Here is a 26,312-nt window from a genome sequence, read left to right as displayed (position 1 = left end):
AGAGGAAAGCAAGGAGTTCTTCAGCGTTGCGCGGTAGAGCGCTCCATCACCCGAGTGACAGAATGAGGTCCTGCATCTCACACACACACGCTAACTAAACCTTCTGCGCGCATGCTCACAAACACACACACACACTCCAACTAAACCTTCTGCACGCATGCTCACAAACACACACACACACTCCAACTAAACCTTCAGTGTGCATGCTCACAAACACACACACTCCAACTAAAGCTTCAGCGTGCATGCTCACAAACACTCCTCTAACTCTACCACGCTGAACGTGCCCTCACACTTACACGTGCACACCAGCAAGGCAAAAAGCTTTGTCCTTAACACATATGTGCATACTTAAGATGAAAGAGTAGTATGCTGAAGCAAACCAAATCAAAGCATTCTTCCAAACGCCATCAGAGCAGGGTCGTCCCTCTCAATCCTCAAGAATCTCTGGAAAACTCACTCACTCCGAGAGCAGCTCCTCACCTCTAACCTGAACATGCCGAACGTGCCCTTACTGTGCTGTTCTGAACCCCATCTCTTGCCAGTCCTCTAACTCTACCATGCTGAACGTGCCCTTACTGTGCTGTTATGTACCCCATCTCCTGTCAGTCCTCTAACCATAAGTACTTAGTACTCTAACCTGCCGAACGTGCCCTTACTGTGCTGTTCTGAACCCCACCTCTTGCCACGAGGTCATGTTGAGGAGAATTAGACATTAACTGTGTTGGTTTGACTTTAAATGCTCTCTCTTTACCCCTCGCGAAAATTATCTCAGGCAAGATATGTGTGTGTGTGTGTGTGTGTGTGACGGTGACAATGACAATCAAGGAATGTATAAGTAACTACTAGTGCTACTGCAGTTATACTTGTGACAATCAAGTATGTAGAAGTTATACAACTGTTTCCAAAAAAGTTGGGATGCTGTGTAAAATGTAAATCATATGTTTAATTAAGACTAGTGCAGACAACATATCAATTGATGAAACAGATGTTTTGATTTTTGGAAAATATGTATTCAAATTTGATGCCAGCAACATGTTTCAAAAAGGTTGGACCAGGGGCATGTTTCCCACTTGTGTTGAATCACCTCCTCTTTTAACAACAGTCTCAGCATTTGGGAACGCGGACATCACACACACACACTCGGTGCTGTTGGTGACGTGAACACTGCTGTATGGCTCTAAATGAGTGCTGTTACAGCAGTGCGGTGACATATTGTTGGTCTCTCCACACCTTCTCCCCTCATCGGTGAACACCTGTTCATATACACCCCCTACACACACACACTACACCCCCTAGTGGCTATAATGAGTCGAACAAAATAAACCCACAAATAATAAATGGCTCCTACAGATATTATGTACTATAGATGATACAATCCCCAAATTATTCACAATTTTACACTAAGGATCATCATTCTTATATTATTGCATTATTTGGCCAGACACACCAAACAGTGGTGAAGCACACACTAACCCGGAACAGTGAGCTGCCTGCTACAGCGGCACTCGGGGAGCAGTGAGGGATTAGGTGCCTTGCTTAAGGGCACTTTAGGCGTACTGTTTGGAGATGTTGCTGACATCAAATTCAAGATGAACATATATCCTTCATAAAACAAATTTGTTTGATACTGTATGTTGTCTATGATTTGCAGATTATCACATTCTGGTTTTATTTATATTTTACAGTGTCCCAACTTTTTTGTAAACAGGAATGTGCATGACAATCTTGCCAGATAAAACAGAGACCAGGAACCAAAACAGTATTTTCTGAGGAATTTGAAAGATAAGAAAAGCAAAAACTATTTCACACATTTTTGTTTTTACAAATGATTTATTCACTCATACAGAAAAACAACATGGCATCAGACACACACTTAATATTATCTTCAGAATTCCCCCCGTGACATTCAGTTGACTAGTCTAGTCTAGTCTAGGTGGTTGACTCTACGTTATCTGTAAGTGATACAGTGACCTGCTGAAGGCCCTGTGACACAGCAACCGTATCCATGACAACAGCGGAATGAAAAGGTGCTTTGAATAGATGTGTGAACTCACCGAGACGTCGGCCCACCCCCCTCTCTCACACACACACCCCTCTCTCTCACACACACACACACACACACATCCAGAGGACAGTCGGCTGTGGACCAGACGCATGATGAACTGAGACCAGAGTGGTACCAGAATCAAACCCAAACTGGGCAGAGGAGTGTGTGTGTGTGTGTGTGTGTGTGTGTGTGTGTGTGTGTGTGTGTGTGTGTCAGAATCAAACCCAAACTGATCATTGGAGTGTGTTCGTTCAAGGATCTCTGTATCAGTAGTGCATAGAGATATGTTTGAAATGTTCACTTCTCCCTGTGTGCTTGGTGTAGTGGGAACCACAGGACACACACACACACACACACACACACACACACACACACACACACACACACACACGCGACGCATCAGACTGAAACAGAATGATGAAACGACTGAAATGACTGTTTTACCAACTCGCACATTTGGCCAAGTCCAGTTGCAGTTACATGCTAGCAACAAAGCTCAGCTACTCACTACAAACACACTAGGTATTTGTTTGCACACACACTCACTCTTGTCCAAACACACTTCATATCAACTGAGTGGAAGAACTAACACACACACACACACACACACACTTCACGGCTTCTGCGGCAATTCTGCCAGAGTGATGTCATCATTGCCATTGCCTCAGTTACCTCATTCCTGCAACCTGATCAATTGGCATCAAATACAATAGAGTGATTATACACTGCTATTACACACGCCCACACACACACACACAGACTGTCTTAATACAACATACTGTTGAAATACTAAGCAGGCTTTCGATTTTAAAGAGTATTACCAAGTCCTCTTGTCAAAAGGTAATACTATACGTCATTACACACACAGACACACAGAGGTGACATGAAGTTCAAAGACATCACACAGCATGGAATGGCCGCTATCCTGACAACCCATAAAGCCTGAAAGCATGTCCATTTGACAGCGGAGTTTAGCAGAGAGGTGGTATCTAGTTTAGCAGAGGTGGTGTCTAGTTTAGCAGAGGTGGTGTCTAGTTTAGCAGAGAGGTGGAGTCTAGTCTCCAGTTCAGTAGAGATGGTGTGGAGTTTCTCTAGTTTAGTAGAGATGGTGTGGAGTTTCTCTAGTTTAGTTGACAGGTGGAGTTTCTCTAGTTTAGTGCAGCTGGTGTTCATATAGAAAGTCTGTGAGCTCAAACACCAGCAGTTAGAACTGAGTGTAAAAGTGGTGCGGTCGCCCCCACTTAAGGTTGTGCTCAGGGAAGCCCATGTGGAAACTGCATTAGCCGAGCCAAAATGGCCGACGTTGATGCAGCTGATGAGCCGTAAAGGCTGAGGTTAACGTCCATTCCAAGGCACTGTGTGGACAAAGGCACTAGGCCATCTAAGGCACAGTTATGAAGAACAATTCAAAATGGCTAAAATCACGAAACACACACACTAAAATGTGATTTCACTCACACACTACAATCTAAACGTACAGTACATAGCAAGATGGAGAAGTTAATGAAATGCTTCTGTTGCACTCTCTCTCTCACACACACACACACACATCTGAAATACTTATTTTAGGTCATAAACACATATGCACATTCACACACTCATCTGAAATGTTTCTGTTACTCAAACACACACATCTATATGCATACACATATATTTGATCACGTATCAGCGTTCTAGCGTAAAATGGAATATGGAGTTAAAAAGTGAGATTTCTACATGGCCTGTGTAGTGAGGTTAGTGGACACATTGCGTTTAAAGGGTGTAGAGTCTACAGGACTCAGAGGAGTGTGTAGAGATCAACTATCGCGGGGCTGAGCCGGAGTCTATGCTACTCTGGTACACTGACATCCCTAAAGACGTCAGGTCTGCGGCGCTCACATCAGACTGTGAGGGTTAACAGCGCAGTGTGTCATCATCATCATCATCATCATCATCAACAGTGGCAGACCACATGTCTGTTTACACTGGGATAGAAAAGCAGTCAAATGTGGGACCAGTGTGTGTGTGTGTGTGTGTGTGTGTGTACCAAATGACTACATACTACATCTGGGAGGGCTAGTTTGAGGGCCATTTAGGGCTAGTTGTGGGGATTCTAAGGTCACTACTAGCCCCTCTGTCACCTCCTCTCTGCCCCCTGCTGGCAGACTTGAGATGGATCACATCTCTGAACAGAGAGACCATGTTGAGGAGGTTAAGAATCTATGCGCTATACAAATAAATCTGACTTGACTTGAAGAATCTAATCTCAAGTTCAGGGGCAGTCTGGAGTGTTCTGTTTCACGTTCCCATGGGAACAGGGGTGTGAGTGCTCATCTACTTCCTGTTGCCATGGGATGAGATTCAAATCAGAATCACAAATCCAAAAAAGAACAGAGGGACAACTGAGACAATCGATCATTCCTCTACAATACACACACACACACACACACACACACAGACTGTCAGGTGGTCCAAACCGATAGAATCCTACTGCCTGGTCTGTCTAGGAAGTTTTGTTTTGAAGCTGGTGAGGGAACTTGGTATTTACAGGGAGAAACGTTCCAGTCATGACTAAACCTTCTTAAAACTTGTAGTGTGTGCGTGTGTGTGATGTAAATGTGTAGTTTGTGTGTGTGTGTGAAATGCTTCCACATATCCAGCTCACCAATCTCATCTTTCTTCTTTGTCAATGTTTGTTCACTAGCATGTCAAGGAGTGTATTTGTTCGTCAGTTTGTATGTGTGTGTGTGTGTGTGTGTGTGTGTGTGTGTGTGTGTGTGTGTGTGTGTGTGTGTGTGTGTTGCTTTGCACTCGTGCCAGCACCTACTACAGTAAAATCACATTTGCTTTGTCCGTATTTCGTTTGTTTGTTTGCTCGTTGCTGTCGTCCGTTTGACCGTTATCTTCCAGTACTCGTGTGGACGGTGACACACCTGCGCTGCGCGGGCCGGGAGGTCAGAGGTGAGAGGTCAGAGTTCACCAGCGCATGCGTCGCGTGGCCTAGACGGAGTCCTCCTTCAGCTGCTCGTCCTCGGGGGGGTTGAGGGGCATGGCTGCGTTAGGCTCCTCCCCCTCCTTCTCGCGGCTGGCGTTGTGGTCGTTGGCCTCCTGTTCGAGGGCGTCGGCCGCGCTGTTGCGCTCCTCCGCGCGCTTCTCGCGCTCCAGCAGCGTGTAGTTGATGCCCATCCCCACGAACAGGAAGACGCTCGCCACCACCAGGATCACACCGCACGCCATGTACGTGTACCTGTAGTTATGGTAGACGTCCTTCAGCTTGCCTGCAGGGGGAGACACACACACACACACACACACACACAAGAAAAGGTCAGGAAATGTCATACAATATAGTATATAATGTTATAGGTTGTTTTTCACAAACTTGAAGTACATGTTATTTAAGTATATCGACAAACGTATACATATCAGCATCAGTTACTCAATAGCACCCCAGGAGCTCCTAAGGCTCTCTCACAACACACACACACACCAGAATTAGACTATGAAAATGTGGAGCAGACAATAGTAGGCTGTCATTAGTTAATCAACACGCACAAAGAAAACTATTTTGAAAATGTAGGCTATGTTTTTGCTTTAACTTTATACACAACTGTGATTGGTCAACTCGCCCTGTGTGTTGAGCCGGCTGCTTCAAGCAACCTGTGGTAGCATCATACTAGTTTGCTAACATAAGCTTTGCAAATAAACTCAGACAGATTTTGGTTACAATGACAGGGTTATCCGATTGTAATCTGTCAGTAACGTTTTGAAATGAACACTTTGTATCGCCAACGAGCGCGGGCCGTATGTTGCCCATGTGTGCTCCATGGACAAATACTGTTTAAATATGTGCAGAATTCCTTTTGCCATTGTTTTCCTAAAATATTCAAGGTCGTCCCCGGAAAAGACATTGCCTGGATGGCAGTATATGTTGCTCAAAATCTGTATACATGATTCAGAATTGATTGTGCTTTGCCAAATGTGCAAGATCCCCATGCAGTAGGCATTAATGCACCTCCAAACAGTCATAGATGTTGGGTTTCGAACTGAGCGCTAAAACAAGTTGGATAGATTGGATACTTAGATAGGCCCTCTCCTCTTTAGCCCAGATGAGTCCATGATTTCCAAAAAAATGGCAAACTTTGATTGGTCCAACCACAGGACCTTTTTCCACGTGACTTCAGTCCATTTTAAACAGGCTCAGGCCCAGATAAGAGGGTGGTATTTTCTGTATCATGTCTCAATACAATTTTAGCTGTTACAATTTTGTCTGCAGTGCCATACAATGACAGGTCTTGAAACAGGTCTGGTATTGATGCAGTGACATATGAGGTCCAAAAGACCACGGACATCCACTTTGTTTTTCAGCTCTTTCCCTTGTTTGCAAATATTTCTCTGGATTCTCTGAATGTTTTAATAATATTATGTCCTGTAGATGATTAACTCCCCAAATACGTCACAATTTTATGAAGCATTAAAGAAGCATTAAAATGACATTGTTTCATCATTTGTGCGCACAAGTTTACACAGAGTGATGAATACCCCTACATCTTTACTACTAAGAGACCCTGCCTCTCTGGGATGCTCTTTTTCATACCCAATCGTGTTGCCACTTACCCTGATTAGTTGTGAAATATTCTTCCTTTTGTTTTCTTTAACTTTTCCAGCATTTTGTTACCCCATCCCAACTTTTTTTGGTATCAAATTCGAAATTAACATATATTTTCCATGAAATAGTCAAATTTGTCATTTTCAACATTTTATATATTGTCTGTGTCCTTTTTGCAACTAAATATGATTTTAAGAGATTTGTAGATTATCCCATTCTGTTTTTATTCACATTTTACACAACGTCCCAACTTTTTCTGTTTTGGGGTTGTACCCACACACACACACACACACACACACACACACACACACACTCCTGCTCACCCAGCAGCGGTGGTCCCAACAGCACGGGGCCGCACTCCACGATGGTGACGAGTCCGACGGCGCTGGAGAACCTCTGCGCCCCGACCAGGTCCATGAGCGTCTCGAACAGCACGGAGCTGAGCCAGCCGAACGCGATCCCGAAGAAGACGGCGTAGAGCGCGAAGCCCAGGTAGTCCACCGACAGCGGCGCCAGCAGGTGGCAGATGCCGTTGTACAGCACCGAGGCGGCGAAGAAGTACTGGATACGTGGACGCACCCAGCGCGTGTTGGCCACCAGGCCCATGGAGGGCCGGGCAAACATGTCGGTGAAGGCCAGGATGGACAGCAGGAAGGCGGCCTTCTCCTTGGAGATGCCCTCGTCCTTGGCGTAGTTGCTGAGGAAGATGAGGGGCGAGAAGAGGCCGAAGAACATGACCACATTGCCCAGCAGGTAGAGCAGGAAGCCGCGGTGTTTAAACAGCGTCAGGTCAATGAAGCTGTTGATGACCTCAATGGCCGATCGCTTCTGGGCGGGCTTTGCTACCGCGCTGGACTCCAGCTCCACCTGGGGATCACACACACACACAAGGCTGTGAGTATGCAGTCCTCTGGCTGTGGACCCAACACGTGTGTGTGTGTGTGTGTGTGTGTGTGTGTGTGAGTGAATGAGAGAGAAGCAACTGCTTTAATCCCAAACCCCCACCCACACACACACACACACACAAACACAGGGCTAGGTCTGTTCTGGACATTTCCCCTACACACACACACAGAGTTATGTCTGATATGGATCCCCCACACCCAATACACACACACCTTGGGGTCCTCTATCTTGGGTGGCGGAGCCTTGGGTCCGAGGGGCCGCATGAGTGCTCCGGCCACACAGCAGTTGAGCAGCAGGCCGCCTAGGATGAGGAAGCTGCCCCGCCAGCCGAACTGGTCGTACAGCCAGGTGTTGAGCGGCGACAGAGTAGACAGGAACACCGGGCTGCCCGCCATGGCGATCCCGTTGGCGATGGGCCGGCGCTTGTAGAAGTATTTACCGATCATTGTCAGGGCGGGGTTCAGGTTGAATGACAGGCCCAGGCCTACGCACACACACAGGAAGTGACATCAGACCACTACTTCCTGCTAAAGTCTCAAACCGCCACACATTCACAGACACCCCAAAACAGAAAGATAGACACCACACACACACGCACAGGCCTTCCACACATTCACACCGACACACACACATACACACACTGACCTCCAATAACGCCCACACAGAAGTAGAGTCCCTCCACGCTGTTGCAGAAGGAGGCTGCCACTAGACCACAGCCGGACAGAAGCCCCCCACACATCATGACGGGCCGACTGCCATACTTATTCACCAAGATGCTGCTGATTGGTCCTGGGACAGACAGACACAGGGCAGGGCCGGTGAACAGCCAATCAGCTACGGACACTACTCACCAGGATGGAGACTGATTGGCTAAACTTCAGTTACTGAAACATGAAATGTATGAACATATGAACATGTAAGATAAAACATTATTTTGATAACTACTTTAACTTTTTAATTACAGTGGTACTTTGATTACATACTATATTTGATCTCTGAGTCTAACTGTAGCACCATCTGGCCTGCTGTTTGGTCATTCGACCACCAGATGGCAACCTGACCTAAGGGTGAGCACACCTGACTGATGACTTAACAGGAAACACACACACACACAGTTGTGCACACTCACAAAAGATCATACACACTTGCACATAAATGCCTACAGTTGTGCACACACACAAACAAAAAAAAAAAAAAACACACACACACACACACACACACAGCAAGTAAAATGAGCACACAGACACTGTGAGTGCGTATATGTTTGTCAGTATACTTATAGAGCTTCAAGTTTGTGAAAGACAAATTGATAACTATAACATTACACTTTATTTTAGAATATTAGCTTCCTGGTGAGTGAGTGAGTGAGTGAGTGAGTGAGTGAGAGTGTGAGTGTGTGAGTCAGGGTGTGAAAAGCATTTGAGAGTGTCTGGACCGGCATGAGATCCCTTCTTGTGTAACTTTATTTGGCTGCTACTTCTTATCTGTACTGTGTGTGTGTGTGTGTGTGTGTGTATGTATGTGTATGAGTGAGAGAGAGATAATGTGTGCGTATATGGGAAGAGAGGGGAGTAGTTTGACTGGACTACTCTACATTCTGTTAGTGCTAATGATAAAACAGTGGTTTCCATACACACATGCATGCGCGCGCACACACACACACACAGACAGCAGGACCAGTGTATCCATGTGAGGTGAATGCCCGGTAGGTAGAGTTGTGCGTGCGTGCGTGCGTATGTGCGCATGCGTGCATTTGTGTGTGTGTGTGAGTGAGAGAGTGCCATTTTGAGTGAATAATGAGAGAAGGCTGGGGCGCGTTTAGACCCTCTGATTACACTAGAGCTTCTGTAAATGCGGGCTTGTTTTAAACAGCATCATTCAATGTTACCACTTTAAGGTGTGTGTGTGTGTGTGTGTGTGTGTATGTGTGTGTGTGTGTGTGTGTGTGTGTGTGTGTGTGTGTGTAAGAGAGAGAGGGAATGTGTGTCTGGCTGTTTCTGATTCCTGAAGCCTTACACACCACCTTGCTCTCGTGTCTACTGAGGCTGCAATGATCACATTCTAACTAAAGGGGCGGGTCTCAGCAATAGGTGCGTTATGTCAGTCTACTCTAGAAGCCTAGGTCTCCCTTGTTGCGCGCTAATTATCAAGAATTATGATCTATATGCTACACAGAAAACAAACAAATTAAACACCTATCACTGAGCAAGTCAACATAGTTTTGCTAGGTCCACTTTTTAGATTTTTTTTGACACACCAGATTTGTTGCAAATAACTACATTTGGCCTTGGAAAGGTCTGCGCTCCCTGAGAACGTCATGTCTAACCATCAGAGACACATGGGAAATATAATGCTAAATGAAATAACTCATGAACAAGCAATAAATTTCCAAGACAATATTAAACTATTAAGCCGAGCTAAATTCACAATCGCTCTAGTGCAGTCGTTTTGTTTTGCAAAGCAATTCAAAACAGCCAGCTGCGGGAACGTGAATTTGCGAGTAGAACTCGCATGAAATCGACGATAGTCTCACTCCAGATTATGGAAAAAACTTTGGATCTACACGATTCACACGAATGACATATTTTGATTCAAAAACGGCGATTTTCGCCGAATGGTGACTAGTTTGCAGGTACACACACACAACCTAACTCACTCTCATTCTCTCTTCCGCAAACATACACTCACTCACTCAGTCAAACACACACCACATACCGTAGATGCAAATGAATCCTGACACCCTCTTTGTCTGGGTGAGGACAGAGTTACACTCTTTCCCAAAAGAGGACAAAGACGCCTGTGAGTATGCGCACACACACACACAAATACACACACACACACACACACATGCACACACACACACACATTACATAAAGCAGAGAAAGAAAGAGAGAGAGAGAGAGAGAGAGAGAGAGAGAGAGAGAGAGAGAGAGAGAGAGAGAGAGAGAGAGAGAGAGAGAGAGAGAGAGAGAGAGAGAGAGAGAGAGAGAGAGAGAGAGAGAGAGAGAGAGAGAGAGATACACTGACCACAGTCTAGCCATAGAAAAGGCAGACTAGGAAAGTCATGGTTGCAAGACAGCAAAGAACATGTGGTCACTGCACAACAGCTGAGATTGAGACTGAGGTGCACTTACACACACACACACACACACACACCAGATACACATAGGCACCAATCCACAGCATTACAGGAACACACCACACATACATATACATGCACAGGCACACAGACATAGACAAACCCCATACGTGCACACACAAACACACACAAAACAGATGCACACACACACACACACACATACATACACCAGGTGTTTGTTATTCCTGGATGCATATCTATTCGCAATGTAATGTATTCCAATCATTCTCTATATAAACATATGTTTAAATGTTCTGCTTTGGCAATACAAAAATCATACTGATAAAGTTCACTTGAATTGAATTCAGAGAGAGAGAGAGAGAGAGAGAGAGAGAGAGAGAGAGAGAGAATCTAGGGGTGAACATGCTGGACTATGTGTGTGTGTGTTCGGGTTCATCAGTGCGGTCTTGGCCCTTCTGCAGAGAGAACTGTAAATATTTATAAAATAACTCTGCAGAAGCATGCCCCATACACATCAGTATGTGCATGCGTGTGTGTGTGTGCGCGCTTATGTGGATATGTGCCTGTGGTGTGTTGACCTCTTTGACATTAAACCAGAATCCCACTGATGTCCCAGAATTTGAATGTCTATGTCTGTGTCTGTGTGTGTGTGTGTGTGTGTGTGTGTGTGTGTGTACGGTGGGTCCCAGTTAAGTTTGGACGGGTTCCTTCATGAATCACGCACCCCATTTTCTCAGCAGAAATGGCACAAACTGCAGTTGACACAAACAACCACAAGGTGTCACTTGGGAGTTCTGTTCTGCCACTACTATTTTTGATGCGACTTGACTGCTTCCATGACGCAGTGAGCCATTACCAAACATATATGATAATACAATAGCGTGAGTTTATATATCTTATACCCTATTTGTCCGCGATTTACTTATAGATTTGATAGTGTAGCGATAAGCGCATGAGACTTTCAGCGGGGGCACGGGAACTAAAATTGATCACGGTAGTTTAAGCTTACACTTAAACAGACAAAACATTCTAATGTGAAAATGTAGATGCAATTGTTGTAAAATGGTGCAGCTCCTTTAAGAAAGCCCTGTGCGCAGAGAGAGGGGATGTGTGTTAGAACTTAGATGCGTGGGGAAAAACTAGACGTGCTGTTGAGACTGGACCGAGTCATATTCAAAATAATGCAAAAAATAAATCCGCAGATAAAACCAATTATCCTCATTCATTGCAACCGCAGCATGCCTGCTTGCTGACGTTCAAACGAAAAAGATATCAAAGCACCTTTTACGTTTGAATGTAGCAGGATTTTTTTTTTAAAGAGCTGGACAAATGATTTAGCTAATTGATTATAGCCTGCACACCAGCAATTGTTGAACATTTACCTGTACAAGACAGTAGCCCAGCCTAACAAACATGTTGCATGTTGTAGGCCTAGAAATTTCACTTAAAATTGCAACCGCAACATGCCTGCTTGCCGACGTTCAAACGACAACGAAAAAGATATCAAAGCAACAAGAGGGTTGAGTCTGAATGACACGGAGTTTAGACTCATATTGCTCCTCATAACCGTCTATAAAAAAGTGTTTTTTCTTTTCTTTTTGAGCACGTCCGAATCCCAGGACATAACGCACTGGACCCTTATAATAGGCTTGAGATCTAATTCCAAAGGGGGCAGATAGGGGCCTACTGCACTTAAAAGATTGAGCGGCTTCCACGAAATTTGAAATTGCGATCAGTGACTGGCATCGGGGTGAAGCTTTTGAGAAGTTGAACAAGCTATTAAAACTATTTGCGCACCTCAATGTCACAGGAGACTGGGCTCTCCGTTCTATGAATTGAAAAAGGCGTTATGCTACCTGCAAACCCTATGATTTCATTGCTGAGTTTTGCGGCAAAGCAAGACAATGTTTTTCAGAGTCAGGATATGGCGAGTCAGTGTCATTTATTTGTCCAATGTTAGCCTACAGACCAGTTTCCATAGTGCACATCTTATCAACAGTTTGAATGTCGTGTGTGTTTCTGCTCATTGACAAATACCGTTCAGCACAATGATTCATGCCCAATTAATTTCCCCTGTTAAAGTGTTAAGCCTTTGTTACACTATTTGGTTTCGTTTGATGTAGCCTATGATAAACACCATATGGCCAAATATGTGACTCAGCTAATGTTATAGGCTATACAATTTCCCCTCTTAAAGACAAGCTGGTGTAGCTTATTAGACTAAAATGCACCGACGGTAGCCTTGGCTATGTGTAAAGTAAGCTTATCGTGATGATTTCATGCAGTAAGTTCATGCATCTGTCAAGTTCGCACAGGGCCTCGCACCATCTGTCAAGTTCGCTGACAGGGCCTCGCGATCCCCTTGCGACGGCCCTGCAGCTCCTCCCAAAACAGCGAGGAAAAAAGTTAAAAACGCGATAAACCCGGAAAAGTTGACAGGTTTGTTTCGGGTCCCCGGTGATTATTTGTGAAATTCTGCAAACGACAGCCTTTTCAAGGCATTTCAAGGAAGGTGTCGTAGCATGCAAGCTACCAAATTGACCCAATAGCCTACAGAAGGCATCAATAAATTGTTGGGACTGGGGAGGGTCATGCGCGTTTTTTCTTAATCACTTTGGGGGGTTTCTTGTTGGCGAGGGAGGGTCACGTCTTTTTTGACTAACGCTTCCAAAACTCCTCTGGTAGCCCCTTAAATAAATAATGAACAGTCCCTAATTGATTATAGCCTGTAGGCCTACACCAGCAATTGTTGAACATTTACCTGTACAGGACATTGACAGTAGCCCAGCCTAACAAGCAGATGTTGCAAAATACATCAAAAGACGCAATTAATCAGAAATAAATAATGTAATCTGCATCGCTTTATTTAACAAACTGCAAGCAACAAGAGGGTTGAGAGTTCGCTGTGAGGCCAAACCCAAAAGCAGAGCATATATGTTAAGGCACTCGATAGGCTATATGGTAACGAGCTGTGTGCGCCTGGAAAGACAAAAGAAGATGCTTTCTGAATAGCACATCGAAGACGGGCTCTGGTCATCCCATACCCCTCCCCCACTTCCTGTAGCCTACCATTATGACTTGTTGCCTTGGGACATTAAGCTTTTCACGCAGCCCCCTCCCCCACCCCTTCTTTCACAAGCAGTGGCGGGCACAAAGTAACACCTTTTGGTAGACAAAGGAGGGTTCTCAGCTTCTGTCGTTTAGCGACAACCGGGTGCAACCAGGCCAGGACAGATATTTCAGAGATGTGGTGCAGCTCAGATGTCTTCTTAATTTTTTATTTATGAGTTTAATAATGTTCTGCACCTTTTACTAAAGAATAAAGAAAATTAAGAAGACATCTGTGCTGTAACCGGCCTCCTTCTCTAACACTTTTGCCTTTGGCTAAATATTTCTAAAATCATTTGAGTTTCACTAGTCACATGTTTTAACAAGGAACATTTGTTATTGAACTAATAACAGACGCGGTGTCGAAAATTGACTTTATTTTCCATAATGAAGAAATAACATAGCCTATGCAGAGTCTAACCAAGGTCAATCTTGCCAAAAGCCCTCAAACCTGAAAACACATGAGGCAAAAGTGCAAAACATCACAAAACTAACTAAACTAACACGCCAGATTTTTTGTATTGCAATCATTGTAGCCTACAGTTGTAACAATAGCGTAACAGTCGCTTTTTACTCCCTCGTATCGCTCATTATAAAGAACATTTAACGGGTCCCAAAACAGCGATCAACTAATCACCAAACGTCTTATAAACAAGTATTGCCATAACACCTTGCAAAAATGATAACAATAGGCCTAGGCCTTTATATGGCTCTGCTCCTGCCTAGATTCGAACTCAGAACTGCCTGCAAGTTGCAGACCTGTTCTGGAAATACTGTAACATTAACCCACTCGATCCGTCAGAAAACGCTATCTGCTTCGAGTAGGCCAATTGGGTAGGACTGTAGCCTACACTGGTTGCTGTGGCACAGTCTTGAGTGACCAATTCGTTTTCCTTTGTCATATGAATGCTGTCATTTTGTTGACATTACTGTTAAGAAGATGCTGTAGGCAAAGGCTATATTTAACCCTCGTTAGTGTAGTAAAACAAATCATAACTATTCGAGGGTTTCTGGGCAGCATATTTATGTTCTTTTAGCAAGCTTAACTTCTCATGACTGCCAGCCGGCCTAAGCTCTCATTTTAAAACATTACTTTGAGACAGGCACTGTACAATCAAGACATCTTGCCACTGAATCCAAAACTATGTTTAACATTATGTACAAAGCTTATAGGCTACAGTGGACTAGCATGTTGCAGGGGCTGCTAAAACAGAGAAACGCGCACTGAAAAACTTCGCCAATCACAGCCCTTTGCTGTCAATGCTCTGTCCGGTTCGACCGTGGAATGCCACAGGACTATGCTGCCCCCAGCGGCTGCAGTTGTACTTACATTTCACCCAGCTGCGTGAATCACCTTGATGGTGAATGAAGTGTCAATTCTTAACTGGGACCCACTGTAGCGGCTTATTCCAGTGACCCTGGTCATGAGGTGAGCGCATGTGTGTGTGTGTGTGTGTGTGTGTGTGTGTGTGTGTGTATGAAAGTCACTCAAGAGAAGCCGGGCCACTGTGCGTCTCTGTACCCATCCTCTGGTATCTATCTACCTGTTTACGGCTTCCTTCCACAAGTGCCACACACCACACGCACGCACGCACGCTGAACCAATAAGCCCTAAGGGGTCGTGGGCTCCAGTACATGAAGAGTTGTGGTGGGTTTTACAACGGCATGGAATGCGATTAAGCCAATCATAATTGAACTATCTGTTTTAGAAATGTATTTCTGAAAGATGAATCTAAAAGATCAAAGGCACACACACATCTCACAATCAACTTAATCAGTCCAGCATGTCCTTTCCTTTCTTTACACACCAAGATACAAGTCTGACACAAGTCTGTGTGTGTGTGTGTGTGTGTGTGTGTGTGTGTGTGTAAATGAGAGAATCATTTCAGAATATCCTCTCTGTAATGAGTGATGTAGACATACTGGGATAATGTAATACTTGTCAAACGTGATTAAATGTTATATGTGCATGAGTGAGTGAGTGAGTGCATCTGTGTGTGTGTGTGTGTGTGTGTGTGTGTGTGTGTGTGTGTGTGTGTGTGTGTGTGTATAATGAGTGATGACCACACTGTGGAATGAGTAAAATTTAATATCAAACACACTTCCACAGTTTGTTTACGAACAGGGCGGGGCTTATCTGAAGGAGACCTGGGAGAAGGATCCGGAACAAAGTCCATAGGCCAGCAAATTACACACACACACACACACACACACACACACACACACACACACACACACACACCCTCTTCTCCCACCTCCTTCCTTTCTTAGTCAGGTGTGAGGTCTTACGGGAGGGCTGCATCAGGCACACACACACACACACACACACACACACACACACACACACACACACAGGAGGGCTACACCAGGCACACACACACACACACACACACACACGGGAGGGCTACACCAGGCACGTCACTGAAGCGTTCCGTTGGCAGAGCGAGAGTAAAGATGGCTTTAGAAGACTGATCTCATTTTTCCAATATACACAGCACTCTCAAGCCTAAACACACACACTCCAATATACACAGCACTCTCAAGCCTACACACACACACACACACTCCAAAATACACAGCACTCTCAAGCCTACACACACACACACTCCAATATACACAGCACTCTCAAGCCTACACACACACACACACACACACACACACTCCAATATACACAGCACTCTCAAGCCTACACACACACACACACACACCTCCAATATACACAGCACTCTCAAGCCTACACACACACACACACACTCCAATATACACAGCACTCTCAAGCCTACACACACACACACACACTCCAAATGTGCAGCCACATTTACTATTCCAGTCAGCAGGATAGACAGAGACAAAGAGAGAGAGAGAGAGAGAGAGAGAAAATGACAGAGAGGGCAGAAGAAAAGGAGAAAAGAGGGATCACCCCCCCCGCCCCTGGACTCTTGCTGCCGGGCAACCAAAGGGTTCTGTTCGCGGAGCGTAAAAATAGTTTTAGAACACTTGTCTAATTTTTTCCGCATGTGAGCACCACTGACATTTCTAGCGTAGCCAGTCCCACTGATTCTAGTGGAGGCTAACTACTGCAGCCTACACTCCGCTAACGAGCGCTTCAGTGTGTGGCCTGGCCCTATCTTTCTCTTCCTCCCCCCATCTCTATTTCTCTCTCTCTTCCTCTCCTCCCCCATCTCTATCTCTCACTTCCTCTCTCCTGCATGATATTTATGTCCTGATATTACATTAATGCAGAAAAAGGAATAAATGCCATAATTTCTCTCCAAGTCAGTCTCCCCCTCCCCCAACCCTGCCTCACTCTCTCTTTTGCTCTTTCCCCATCATTGCCCCCCTCCTTCTCTGATTTAAATATTAAAAATAAAAATAATGGTAAAAAAATAATACAAATGTATACTAATTAGGCAAAATAATACAGTGAAATGTAGGAAGGAAAATAACTCACTTCCTCAATCTTAGACACTTTGTCAGGAATTCTATTGCTATTGTCGCACAATTGTGCCCATTTGTGTACAAATACGGGAGCTTGTCTTCATTGGGTAACATGGGGAATTGGGGAGCAATCTTGTCAATGTGGTCAAAGAATCTTCTCCTAACCAGGGTGTAATTTTTACACTTTGTGAGGAAGTGTAACTCATCTTCTACTACTCCTTCATTACATTGTAGATAGCCTTTCATCTCATGGTTTCTATGTCTGCCTGTGCCTCTCTCTCGGCAGTCTCTCTCTCTCCTTGGCAGTGTGTTTCTCTTTCTCTCTCTCTCTCTGACTGACCAGCTTCTCTCTCTCTCTCTCTCTCCACTTTCTTTCTCCCCAACCAAATCTACCACAAAGCACAACCACAGAGTTACACACAGACACACATATTTTCGTGTTTGTCTGTGTGTGATAAAGGCATGCACTAAATTACACTACTACACTAACTAATAACACATGTTCACACACACACACGCTTAAATATACTACTACACCAACTAATAAAACTGAGATCGCACAAGCAGAGACAATTTCTGTCAATCAATAGTCTACATCAGCAAGTGTCAAACTGATGCATAAACACACACAGACAAACACACACACACACACCTGTCAGATATACACTGGACTCTGAACATAAACCGGAGACCACACAGGTGGGCTGTATGTGTGAACACAAATGATTTGACCTCGAAATCACCTGACTACCAGCCCCCTAGTACACACACACACACACACACACACAACCCTAGTACTAAATCCCCCGGGTCTTAGACTACCAGCCCCCTAGTGCTAAAGTACTAAATGACCCGGGTTAGATATTGCTTGCATGAGAAAAAAAATCCCTAGCAGCTTTCAGCCATTCCTTTGAGAACTACTACTGCACTGGTAGACACAGGCTACTTTGGCGTGGGCCTTGGCTAAATTATGCATCAATTAGGCTAATGATGGCAAGAATAATAATGACGTTATATTCAATTCTGACTCAACAGAGTCCTCACGGGGGATTACCAAGTCTCTAGTTTAAAGGCAGTCATTGGAATCCACTTCCGCAGTTCTGTAGGTTGTGGATTCGCTCGCAGACGCGCACAGGCATTGAGCTCAGTCTGCCAACTCTGTTGTTGACAGCACATTAACTAGTAGCCAACCATGTGTACCTGGATCACGATTTATTTTTTTCCCCATTTTCTAACGCTCCGTAATTTCACGACACCTTTAATGATTATCAGGCGAGTGACAGAAGCGCTGTATGCTCCGTGAGCTCAGAGCGGACAACGGAAATGATGACCATCATCTAAAATTATTTCCCGACTTTTTCTCCTGAGGAAATCTTCCTCACAGCTGCGACACGCCGGAATACTTAAAGCCCTTTATTAATTGAACCTATATTGTACACGCACGCACACCACCCACCCCCCCCACCACCCATATCTGAAAGGGGCTACAGACAGACAGACAGACACACACACCACACATACACTAGGGGAATCCATAACCTCATGTCATCCTGTTTGCTTACTAAGGAGGACTCTGCAAGGTTTATTTGTTGAAACGGACTGTGCAGGGTTCCTGTTCCTCTGTGTGTGTGTGTGTGTGTGTGTGTGTGTGTGTGTGTGTGTGTGTGTGTGTGTGTGTACACAGTAGTGCTGTTTCATGAAAAACACCAGCTGCACCCAGCATGCAAGTCATGACCCACAGAACACACACACAGGCGCACACACAAACATACAGGCACACACACACATGCTCTCTCTTGCTTTCACTCTCACACACTCTCGATCTCTCTCACTGTCTCTCTCACACACACACACACACTCACCTCCGCCGTACATGACGGCCAGTGTGATGGAGGAGATCCAGGACACCTGTGAGCTGGTGGCGTCGAAGATGATCTCGATCTCCTTGAAGAAGACGGTGATGGACTTGGCGAAGGCGTAGGAGAAGCCGATGGAGATGAAGGCACCCACCACCACCATCCAGCCCCACCCCCCCTCAGGGGGCGTGTAGCCCACCGGACCACCCGTCGCTGGAGCCATCGCTCAATCTCACACACACACACCTGGAGGACTGGAGGAGAGGGAGGGGCAGGAGAGAGGGGGAGAGATGACCATTAGTGACCATTAGGAAAACATTAGGCAAGCCAGTGGATGGCCTCAGCCTCAGTGTGTGTATATACGTATGTGTGTGTGTGCGTGTGTGTTTGGTTTACACACACACACACACACACACTTATGCTGTGTGCTGTAGACGGACAGGCCTCTGGTCTACAGTAAAACAGTGAAACACACACTTTTAACCCAGCTACTCTGCCTCCAGCGCCATGCAGCCCCACACAGACAGTGTGTGTGAGTGTGAGTGAGTGTGAGAGTAAGTGTGTGAGTGAGTGTGTGTGAGGGCTCTATCTTGCACACCAGCGTAATTGACTTTGTATACTCGTGCTTTTGTCTTTCCTATTTTGCAGTCGGCACATATTGGAATTTTCCCTCCACAGCTACATGTGCGCCCACGGGGGCGTTTCAGCGAAAAGAGGGGGCGTGGTCCGGCGCAAACGGTCCCTGTTGATATTTTGCAGTTTCAGAAAACAATTCTGCCAAAGACCAGGAACCTCCTGGTCTAAAGTCAGTGGAGCAAATTCAGATGATATTTTAAGGGCGCATGCATGGCCACAGCACGGGAGAGGAAGTCAAGTCAAGTCAACTTTATTTCTATAGCACATTTAAAAACAACTGAGTTGAACCAAAGTGCTTACAAACAAACATAAAACAATGACAATGGTACAACAACAATATAACGTCGGGGGGAAATAAATAAATAATTGAAATAATAAACAATTGGTCAAAAATAAAATAAAGAAGAGAGTGTGTGTGTGTGTGTGTGGGGGGGGTATTAAGGTAGATTAAAAGCTTGGGAGAAAATGAAAGTCTTTAAGTTAGACTTAAAGCAGTCAATGGTTGGAGAGGACTTAATATGTACAGGTACACTATTCCAGAGTTGGGGGGCAACAACAGAGAAGGCTCTATCACCCTTAGTCTTAAGGCGTGTTTTGGGGATTCTGAGATGAAGACCTAATTGATCTTGGAGTGCTGTAAGGAATTAGTAGGTCACCTAGGTAACTAGGTGCCAAACCACTGAGGGCTTTGAAGACAAAAAGTAAAATTTTAAACTTAACTCTGTGCTCCACAGGTAACCAGTGCAGCTTAGCCAACACAGGAGTTATATGCTCACGTTTCTTAGAGCCACTTAATAATCTAGCTGCTACATTTTGAACTAGCTGAAGTCTGTTGAGAGTGGAGTGGGTCAGGCCTGCATATAATGAATTACAATAATCTAGTCTAGATGTTATGAAAGCATGTATAAGAGTTTCAAGATCGGAGAAGGACAAAAAGGGCTTCAGTTTTGCAATGGTTCTTAACTGGAAAAAGCTGCCTTTGACCACACTATTTATTAATTAATTTAAAGAGGAGTCAAAGAAAACCCCAAGATTCTTTACTTCACTGTGGCAGTTTGCAGAGAGAGGTCCTAGTGCATTTTTCAAGATAGAAACATCACTTGGAGGGCCAAAAATAATTATCAGTTTTACTTTCGTTCAGTTGAAGAAAATTTCTTGCCATCCAGCATTTGATGTCACTGAGACAGTTAAAAATATTCTCCAAAGAACAAATGCCATTAGTGTTAACAGGCAGGTAAAACTGAGTGTCATCTGCATAGCAGTGATACTGAATGTTATAAAAATTGAGCCAAGGGGTAGCATATAAAGAGAGAATAAAAGAGGGCCCAAAATGGAACCCTGAGGAACACCACACTTTATAAGGGCAGAGGAAGAGGAGAAATGGCCTAAACTAACTGAAAATGATCTATCACTAAGATAAGAAGAGAACCATTGCAGAACAGAACCCTGGAGACCAACTTCATCCTCCAAGCGTTTTAATAGGATGTTATGGTCAATGGTGTCAAATGCTGCACTCAGATAGAGAAGCACCAAGAGGGCGCAAGATCCAGAATCAACTGCTAAGAGAATGTCGTTTTGGACTTTAAGCAAGGCCGATTCAGTGCTGTGCAGAGATCTAAAACCTGATTGGAATTGATCACATATATTGAACTCACTCCGATAAGAAGAAACCTGAGAGAGGACAACCTTTTCTAGTATCTTTGACAGAAAAGGTAATTTAGAAATAGGCCTATAATTCTTCAGGTGACTGGGCTCAAGGTTAGGTTTCTTAAGTAAAGGTTGCACAATTGCACGTTTAAAACCTGAGGGGACCACTCCATTGGTTAGTGAGTGATTAATTATGGCCAATACAAGAGGGCAAATGATGGTAAAAACTTCTTTAAAAGGTATGCAGGTAAAACATAAGTGGCAGGATGTAGATTTCATATGGGAGACAACCTCAGAAAGCTGGGAGGAAGATATAGCCTGAAACTGTTGGAGGCAGCTAGGTGAAAGTTCTATCACTGAGGGATCCGAATCTGGAGGTGAGATTTGAGATTTTATTTTGTCAATTTTTATCGATGAAGAAGTTGAGGAACTTCTCACGGATTTCTGTTGAAGGGCAAGAGTAGATGCCTTGAGACAGGATTTAACGGTATTAAATAAAACTTTTGGCCTATGAGCATTATTGTTGATAATGAGCATAATACTCAACCTTTGCTGCCTTAACAGAGTTTTGTAGGTCTTTAGAGAATCTCTGAAAAGGTCATAGAAGACCTGAAGCTTCTCTTTTTTCCATTTTGCTTCTGCTTTCCTGCAAGATTTTCTGACAGAACTGGTCGTGGCATTTAACCATGGAGTGGTGATAGTTTTGACACGCTTTTGTTTTTTTGGGGCAACACAGTCTAAGGTCTCAAGACAGGATCGTTAAAGAGAGTGACTAATTTTTCAATGTCAGAGCAGGTGGAAATAGCAACAGAGATAGTAGGTGAGTGAGAGAGGATGAAAGTATTAAAGAATGTTGTGGCTGTGGTGAAATTAATAGAACGGGCAAAGGAATAGGACTTAGGGGGAGATACAGGGGGACAAAATAAAATAGATTCAAATAAAATCAAAAAATGATCAGAGACCCCAACATCCATAATTTCTAAGTTGGAAACATTGAAACCATAAGACAATACTAGGTCTAATGTGTGGCCTTTCTGATGTGTCGGGGCCATAACAGATTGCACAAGATTGAAAGAGTCCACAAGGCATAAAAAGTCCTTAACCAAAGGTTTTGATGGGCAACAGATGTGAATGTTAAAATCCCCTAAAATCATGAAATTGTCAGAGCGAGAGGCCATAAAAGATAGTAGATCAGCAAATTCTTGAATGAAATTACAATTAAGCTTAATTTTTGGTGGTCGGTAAACTAATGCACAGAGGAGGGTGGCATTTATCTTTACAAGCTGTACCTCAAAAGTGGAGAACATATCAATTTGTACAATTCTACATTTAAAGTTGTTATTATAAACAGTGACCAGACCACCTCCACGACCAGTAGCCCTAGGGGAATTCATGAAGCTGCAGTGAGGAGGGCAGAGTTCACCAAGTGGAATGACGTCATTACCGCTGAGGCAAGACTCCGTTATAAACAAAAAGTCCAGGTGATGAGACGTGAAGCGGTCGTTTAAAATGAAAGTCTTGTTACAGACCTGTACAGTCTGACATGGTGATGTGACATTCTCAGCAGCTCCATCGAAGTTGTCCAAGATGTGAGAGACAGATTCTCGCTGCGTTGTTGGTCGCTGTAGATTCTCCACTGACACTGTTGGGAGCGAGTTGATTGCGGGAGCGGACTGCTCTGGAAAACCGTGTTGATTAGGCAAGAAATCCCATGGAGATGATGGAGGGATGCTTTCTTCTGTCACACGGATGATAGAGCGACGTGCGCCTCTGTGCAAGTAGCGTTTCCGCCGGAGGATCCCCGCTGCCCGGCAAAGGTGGAGCACCTCGATGTTGATGGTGTCGGTGGAGGTGAACTGTCGAAGTTCAAGGGGTGTGTACTGAAAGCCCCCCATAGCCAAAACACAAACTCCGACACGGCTTGATGCATCAGCCAGTCCAAAGTGTGCAATTTAATCACCTAGCTAGCACGAAGCCTCAATCTCCAGCTGGTCAGTCAACCGACTAAACCAGCAGCTGGACAGTCAACCGACTATATGAACCCAGCGTATTCAGGATAGAAAAGGAGAGAGACACTAGCAAGCTCGAATCCAGCACAGCTTCCACCACACAAGCAGACAGCAAGTCCAATAGCAGTGAAGGCCTTGCTGATGGCAATCGGCAGTGGGAAAAAAAAATTAAATAAAAAATGCTGATCACCAGGCGAAAAAAAACAGCAGGTAGAACTGGGACTAGAGGCAGACTTCATAAAAACGCAATAAAAGTGTGGAAAAACAAAATAAACAGTTTAAATAAAAAAGGCTATCTATAACTGTACAGCTAAATTAACAAATCTACAATAACTGAAGAAAAAATAATCAGGAATAAAATAGTAAAATATTAAAAATCAGAATAAAACAGGTCAGACGGAGCGCTTGCAGCCAGCCCCCCCTGCTGTTTAACCTCGAGAGGAGAACTTATATGACAGATCTGCATTGTCTATAGTGAGGTAATGTTAGATTACATTGCAAAAATATCACCATGCATTCATAACCTCGTGATTCAGTGGGAGTGATCCCAAAACATCGGAAAGTGACATTTCTGTATTACATTTTGTCAAGAGGAAAAATCATAGCAAACTGTTCCCAACTGACTATAGCTGTGAACCGTTCCTGGCTGCACCTGGCAAATCCACCATCATAATAGCTTAATAGGGAATGTGAGATGACGCTCTGAGAGGACGCTCTTATTGGTTTATTGCACGTTACGCCCAAACCACACCCATGAATAATGTAGCTACTACAGACCACCCCATTTTAGATTTGGGGCCGGGCTAATAGTCATTATCCATACCGGTAAAATAGAAACAGCTACCAAGATCCGCCCACAAAGCGCCATTTGGCGCTTAAAGTGCAAGATAGAGCCCCGAAAGTGTGTGTGTGAGTGTGTGTAACATTAACATTTTAATTTAGCGTACTCACTTAAAGCAACACCAAAGAGTTTTTTGTACCTTAAAATAATGTTTCCCAAATCGTTTCAGTGGTTCATCAACTCGTAACAGGGTGAACGGCAATTCTGCATTCGCTTCGCGGCCCTCTCTCGGCTATAACTGCACTATGTAAGTTTGCCAGATCGGGTAGCGGATCTGTAGTTCGATGGAATGAGACATAAGAAACTACAAATTTGACTTGCATCTGATGCCGCAAATACATCGTGACTTTTATAAGGCATGCAAATATTCGACCTTGTCTGTGGACATCGTTATTTACAAAGCCGGTGCTGGATAAACAAATAGCGTGCGTGCGACAGAGGGAAAGTTCTTTGGTGTTGCTTTAACATGCTTTTATCCAAAATGACTTACAGAATGAGGAATCACAGTCAAGCTGCAGTATAGAGGAGACCTTAGCTAGGAATCACTACTGCATCTGTGCTATTAGTAGAGGATGAGAGTGTAGACAAAAAGTAGGTCAAAGTGTGATAGGAGGAGGAAGTGGAGGAGGGTCGAGAGGGAAGTGTATGGTAAGTGGGTGTTAGGTAGAGAGGGTGGTGCATGGTAAGTGTGTGTTAGGTAGAGAGGGTGGTGCATGGTAAGTGTGTGTTAGGTGTGTGTTTGTGTATGTTAGGTGTGCATGGTCAGTGCACTCTTTAGGTGGATATGGTCTATAAATGCAGCAAGTTGTAAACAGCAAGTTTGTGCGTGTTTGTGTGCGTTTCAATGGTTCATTAGTACACATTCTCGGGTGACTGGTTAACTCATTCTGTTATCACAACAAGCAACTACAGACTTTGAGACGTGAGTGTGTGTGTGTGTGAGTTTGCACTCTTTTGCTGTCTCTATCTCTTTATCATGTTTTGTTCTCTCTCTCTCTCTCTAATGAGAGAAGTTGAACTATAACACCAGAGGTCAAACACCATTTCTAAGGTTGCAATCATTTGGGCTCCATATTCAAAGAAACAGATAACAAAATAACAACAATACAACACACACGCACACCAAAGTGGCACTAGGCAGACAACTGTTTCTTCTGTTTCTAACTGTTTCTATAGCACCAGCCTAAACTTCTATACTTTGTTCCCCTCAATCAATGATATATGTCAGGCACACACACACACACCAGACTCATCCATCAACCTAAATAAACTCTAAATGAAAAAGGCTGACCTCCCCAAGACGGTACAGTAAGGTATTTTCCCAGGATGCACCACTACAGGAGTGATGACTTGTGGGATAGTAGAGTAGGGTTTGGGGGTCTTCAGACAGAACTCGCACCCAGACCCCAGACAGCGGCAACATACATCAGGGTGTAGAGTGTGTGTGTGTGTGTGTGCTTGTTTGTGTGTGCGTGCGCGTGTGTGTGTGCGTGTGTGTGTGTGCGCATGTGTGTGTGTGTGCGTGTGTGTGTGTGTGTGGAGGGGGCTGGCCCATTGTTGCCATGATACAAAAAGGCCTCGTTATTTAGGGAGAGAACCTGATCTGAAAGACCTTTCAGTGATAAGTTTAAGAGAGGGATGGAGAGAGGGATAGAGGGATGACAGAGAGCTAGAGAGGGAGATGAAGAAAAAGAGAGGGATAGAGATGGTGAATGGAAAGAATGAACAACTGAATGATGGAGAGAGTGCAGAGCAGAACTACGGAGAGATGAGACCCTCTCTCTTGGAAAGGGTGAGCATACCCCAACTGTGTGTGTGTGTGTGTGTGTGTGTGTGTCAGTGGGACCTTTTAGTTTAAACCCAGAGCATTCAGACCTTTAAATTCACCCAATGTTCTCAGACTTCACGAGAGCATCCAGACCTTTAAATCCACCCAACACCATGACACCTAAACGCAACACACACACACGTACACACACCTGACATATACAACAGAATTAGAAATAAGGCCCTTCAAATGCCACATGAGATAACCCCACAGAATTCTGGGATATGGGAGTGCACATTCTGGAAGATTCCAGTGGAGCCAAGAGGATCTCACAGCACACAGTCATAAACAACACTGTGTCCACGTCC

The 26,312-nt window shown here is 44.4% G+C and overlaps 1 protein-coding gene across 2 annotated transcripts in view; it reads right to left on the bottom strand.

Annotated features, from left to right (window-relative positions):
- Positions 1 to 1,813: 1,813 nt before the first annotated feature.
- Positions 1,814 to 26,312, bottom strand: part of slc16a1b (solute carrier family 16 member 1b) — a 43,635-nt gene continuing 19,136 nt past the window's right edge. The window contains exons 4-8 of one of the 2 annotated variants that reach the window (XM_048242215.1): positions 19,050 to 19,289; positions 8,187 to 8,330; positions 7,754 to 8,025; positions 6,959 to 7,502; positions 1,814 to 5,307 (exon numbers count right to left, since the gene is read on the bottom strand). In XM_048242215.1, coding sequence (XP_048098172.1) covers positions 5,030 to 5,307; positions 6,959 to 7,502; positions 7,754 to 8,025; positions 8,187 to 8,330; positions 19,050 to 19,266 — 1,455 coding nt within the window. In that variant the 5' untranslated portion in view covers positions 19,267 to 19,289 and the 3' untranslated portion in view covers positions 1,814 to 5,029. Of the gene's footprint in view, positions 5,308 to 6,958; positions 7,503 to 7,753; positions 8,026 to 8,186; positions 8,331 to 19,049; positions 19,298 to 26,312 lie in introns of both variants that reach the window. The other variant, XM_048242214.1, reaches the window with a different exon arrangement.

Source organism: Alosa alosa, chromosome 4, assembly GCF_017589495.1.
Source record: "Alosa alosa isolate M-15738 ecotype Scorff River chromosome 4, AALO_Geno_1.1, whole genome shotgun sequence".
NCBI lineage: Eukaryota > Metazoa > Chordata > Actinopteri > Clupeiformes > Clupeidae > Alosa > Alosa alosa.
Note: the sequence above shows the minus strand (reverse complement) of the source record. Positions and strands in the feature narration are given on the sequence as shown.